General features: G+C 50.2%; 1 protein-coding gene across 1 annotated transcript; it reads left to right on the forward strand.

Annotated features, from left to right (window-relative positions):
* The first annotated feature begins 362 nt into the window (after positions 1–362).
* Positions 363–1,028, forward strand: LOC109752818 (uncharacterized). The gene has a single exon (XM_020311748.1). It carries the CDS (start codon positions 363–365, stop codon positions 1,026–1,028), a length of 666 nt encoding a protein of 221 aa, XP_020167337.1.
* Positions 1,029–5,140: the final 4,112 nt, after the last annotated feature.

Raw genomic sequence — 5,140 nt, forward strand, 5'->3', positions numbered from 1 at the left:
ACGAGATACGATGGTTGTTAAAAATATAACTGCATGCCTCACGAGATTGTAAAAGTTAACATTTGACAGCAAACTACGAAAGACAACGATCATTTCCACGACTTGCTGGAGATACGACGGTTGTTAAAAATATAACTATTGATTCTATTTTTATTTTTATAAAGAAAAACCACGATCCAGAACCCACGATGTGCACAACCGCGTCGACAGTGAGATCGTGCACTCCTTTGCCACTTCCCCGCCCTTAAATTTAGACTCCCGCCGCGGCCTTCTCACACACACAGAACAGAAATCGCCATTGCGCAACCACTCATTGTTCCCCACGAAAAATCAGATTGCAGGAGGATCAACTGCTCCAGGCCATGGGATTCACTAGGGAATTCATGGAGGTGCAGGCCCACGGCAACACAAAGTTGCACGTGATCCACACCAACGACTTGCCCAAGGCGGCGACCACCATGGAGCAGTTCGAGCGACACCTCCAGTTCGAGCGCCACAAGATCGTCGGAGTTGATGTCAAGTACACCCACGACCATGGCGAAGATCAGAAACCCGCCCTCGTCCAGCTCTCCGTCGGCAAGGATCATCCGGTGCTGCTCTTCCAACTGAGCGCGGCCGACAAGAACTGCACCAAGTTCGACAACTTCCTCGCGGACCCCAGGTACACGTTTGTTGGCTTCTCCATCGATGGCGACATAGAGATGCCCAGCCGCGTCGGACTGGAGATCACCCACTTCGTCGACATCCAGAAGGAATGGAGGGTGCCTACAGCTACCAAGGCTCTGGACTCCCTTGGGGACGTCTCAGGAATCCTTGTCCACGACGTAGAGCGCACAAAGGCAGAACGCAGCCGCTGGGCGTGCATGCCCCTGTCCATGAGGCACATCGAGTACGCGGCAAAGGACGCTTACGCTGCGTACGAGATATGGAGCCGCCTCAGGATCATCCAGGAAGGGCTTCGCCGGGAAAAACTCGACAAGGAGCAGACCAGGAAGCGCGCTAGGTCCTGTGGTGACTACGACTACTGAAGCAGATGGTCCCGGCCAACAAAAGTATCTAGAACATTCTAGATTTCTCATTAGATTTGCTTTCCCTCAAGACTGCCTTTTGCTTGTTTTAAATTTAGGTTTGCTTGTGTTGCAGTTAACCTTGTAGTTTGCTTGCAGTTTACATGTCTTTTGCACAAGTTTATTTCCAGTGCACCACAATAGGCACTTATGTGCCTATGTGCCTCTGATACCAAGGGGGCCATGCGTAACTTTGCTTCACATCATTTTACGCAACATTCTAGACGTCAACCAAAAGATTCACCTTCTCTCTGATATGTTCATTAATGAGGCCTAATGCCTTCGAAAACACATGGAGCTCATAGTCCATGCCCCCCACAATGAAAATGTGCCAGTGAAAGCTTCTTTAAAGCAGAGGCACACCTTCACGTCCTTGCATAACGATCCTTTTCGCGTCTGTACCTCCCTTGGAATCACGTCTCCGTGCCTCCAGTTAGTTACGTGCATGCCTCTACGTCGGGTAACACCGTACCTCTGTCGGGCGTAACATGTTAAGAAAGTTGCTGACAACAAAAAACATCAGCAAACCGAGCATTACGTCCACCCCACTGGCACTAAACGTGACGTCATCGAAAACGCAGAGGCAGGAGCGTGCCTTACGGCCAGATTCTGACGTATCGGGTCTGTGAAGATTTGCTTCCTTCTTAATATGGGACGTGACTATCACAGAGGCAAAGGCTCCATCCTTCACCTCCGTGCCTCAACAAGAAGGACGATCGTGCTTGTAATAGTAAAGTGTATAGATGATACATTAAAGAGACATTAGGGACCACCTTGCACCTATTTCATACGCCGTGCCCGTTCCGTCGGCACATTCATGCCTCTCACAAAAGTAATTGCCGTGCCGCTGGCACACAACATATAAGTGAAAAACAATTCTTTCTACACTTATAAAACCCGGAATGTCCTGGATAAATGTCGAATCCCATCTTGCGGTAAAACCATGCAAGACGGTGCTTCTCAGAAGCACATCTATGGCTTTTTTGTGCATGTTGTTGAGTGCCTCTCTAGAATCTAACCATGTTGAAACCATATTCAAATCTAACCACACTGAAATCTCTAGAATCAAATATGTGCCCTAGTTGAGACGTTTATTTTGTACTTGAAACTGCAATCTATAATAAAACAATACAGTATAATAAAACATACGCCTTCCGACCCAAATATGGTACTTAAAACTGCAATTTGTAATAAAACATAGACCTTCCATCACAAATTAATTCGCTCAACTCTGTACTAACCAGTACAATGTGAATTGTACTGCAAAGTTGACACATTTATTTTGGACGGGGTAGTACTACTACATAAGAACAAAACACGATTGCTTGACATGGAAACGAAGCTGTCTCCGTTCTGACAACGACGATTGCTTGACATTGTTCAACCTTTATAGACACACAAAACATGAAAAGCATAAAAAGCATGGAAAAGCAAGCATCTACCAACAAAACTACACTACTCCCCATCGTCGGAGATGTCCACTATCTCCATTCTGACATCGACGTCGTTGGCCTCCGTCTTCTCTTCCCGGAGGAAGCGCCGGTTGGACTCCACATACGCCTCATCTTGGATGGACTCCAGGATAGCGGTCTGCTCCGCCATCAAGGCCGACTCACCGAGATAGAACTCCGCCTCGTCTTCCTCGTCACCCCACTCCTCGTCGTCCTCGTCTTCCTCGTCACCAGCCTCCTCGTCTCCTCGTCATCTCCCTCCTCGTCGTCCTCGTCGTCCTCGTCCACGCCTTCCTCGTCGTCCTCGTCATCCTCGTCCAAGCCTTCCTCGACGTCCTCTTCATCCTCGTCCAAGCCTTCCTCGTCGTCCTCGTCATCTTCATCCACGCCTTCCTCGTCGTCCTCGTCCACACCATCCTCGTCGTCCTCCTCATCCTCGTCCATGCCTTCCTCGTCGTCCTCGTCATCCTCGTCCATGCCTTCCTCGTCGTCCTCGTCATCCTCGTCCATGCCTTCCTCGTCGTCCTCGTCCACACCTTCCTCATCGTCCTCCTCATCCTCGTCCATGCCTTCCTCGTCGTCCTCGTCCACACCTTCCTCGTCGTCCTCGTTGTCCTCGTCCACACCTTCCTCGTCGTCCTCCTCATCCTCGTCCATGCCTTCCTCGTCGTCCTCGTCATCCTCGTCCATGCCTTCCACGTCGTCCTCCTCATCCTTGTCACCCCCTCCTCTTCCTCCATCACATCTCCCCCCACTGGATCAACTCCCTGCATGAGCTCCGACGCATCCCCCTCCACTTCCTCCACCTCCCCAATCTCCTCCGGCCCCGGCGAGTCCGGAGACATGCCCGCTGCGACCCAAGCGGCGCGCCTCGAATGGATGTCCTCCTGCAACTGAAAGCGACGCTCGGGAGTAAGCATCGCATAAGTAGTTATCTTGTGCCGAACCATGGCGGGGAACGTCACAAATGAAAAGAGGAAGATGGGTGATTTCCTAAGATTGCCGGCGAAAGAGGGAGAAGCAGGATGATGTCTAGTGGTGGCGGACGCCGCTTGGCTTAAATAACTGCTTCTTGACCTCGGGCGACGGAACGTTGACACGCGGCGTTCACTTCACCGACGGATGAGACGGCCGTCGGTCCTTTTGGATTCCGCAGCGCCGACACGGCGTTCACTCTATTAAATACCTCCACCTCCTCCGGAACGGCGTCACCGGAGGAAATGCACGTCGGACCCTTGGGTTTCCAGAGCGGCGTTCACACCGAATACGAGGGGACGCCCGTCGAACGGTGGGGTTTCTGCAATCAACACACGAATGTGACTCCCTGTAACGCATAACTGTGCCTCTACTGACTTCATAGTTGTGCCTTTCAGTGCGAACGATTCAAAAGAATCATTCGAACACCAAGACAAACTAACGTCACTCTACACAAGGCGATGCCGTGCCTTCCTGGGACCCATAGCCGTGCGAAGAATATACCACACCAGCGTCTCTCGAATAGGCCATTCCGTGCTTCATAGAGTAAACAGTGAGTATTCACATCTGAACCAATTCCGTTGGGTTTCCCCAATTAAAGAACCTTTGTGCGCTAAACGGCGGTGCCTCTCCGTCTGATCGAGTCGACGGAATCATTCGGAACACAAACACACGGGAGCATGACTCTATATTATAGGGCAGCATGCCTTTTAGCGCTTCATGCCCGTGCATGTGACCCTTAACACTGCCACGAACGTCCACGCCATCATCAGTGCACAAGTCATGTCGCTACCTAGTACAGAACCGTAGCTGTAGTCACTTAGCGCCCGTGCTTCCAATAAAAGAAGCGCCACATGGAGCCGTGGCTTTTAAAAACATTACGCTTTTAAACACCTCGACTCTGGAACCGGCCACTCGCAAATTAAACATTTAGCATTAACACCTAAACCCATTCCGCTTTGTTTCAACAATAAACTTACGAAACGTGACTCTCCGACACACCTAACCATGCCCTGATGGCATTCATGTCGGTGCCTCTTCTTCTGAGCGAGTCAACGGAAACATTTCAAACACAAATACAGGCGAACGTGACTTTACATAAAACCACACCATCTGGAACACCAAGACAAACTAACGTCACTCTACACAATACCACGCCGTGCCTTCCTGGGACCCATGACCGTGCGAAGAATATACCACACCAGCGTCTCTCAAATACACCATTCCGTGCCTCACAGAGTAAACAGTGGGTGTTCACATCTGAACCAATTCCGTTGAGTCTCCCCAATTAAAGAAAGAACCTGACGGTGTCTAATCGAGTCGACGGAATCATTTGGAACACAAACACATAGGAAACTGACTCCATATTATACGGCAGCATGCCTTTTACCGCTTCACACCCGTGCCTGTGACCCTTAACACTGCCACGAACGTCCACGCCATCGTCAGTGCACAAGTCGTGTCGCTACCTGGTACAGAACTGTAGCTGTAGTCACTTCACGCCCGTGCTTCTAATAAAAGAAGCGCCACATAGAGCCGTGGCTTTTAAAAACAAGGAAATTACGCTTTTAAACACCTTGACTCTCAAACCGGCCACTCGCAAAGTAAACATTTAGCGTTAACACCTAAACCCATTCCGCTTTGTTT

This window comes from Aegilops tauschii, chromosome 3, assembly GCF_002575655.3.
Source record: "Aegilops tauschii subsp. strangulata cultivar AL8/78 chromosome 3, Aet v6.0, whole genome shotgun sequence".
In the NCBI taxonomy this organism is placed as follows: domain Eukaryota; kingdom Viridiplantae; phylum Streptophyta; class Magnoliopsida; order Poales; family Poaceae; genus Aegilops; species Aegilops tauschii.

Coding starts and splice junctions, on each gene's coding strand:
- LOC109752818 (XM_020311748.1), top strand. CDS start 363: ATGGGATTCACTAGGGAATTCATGGAGGTGCAGGCCCACGGCAACACA.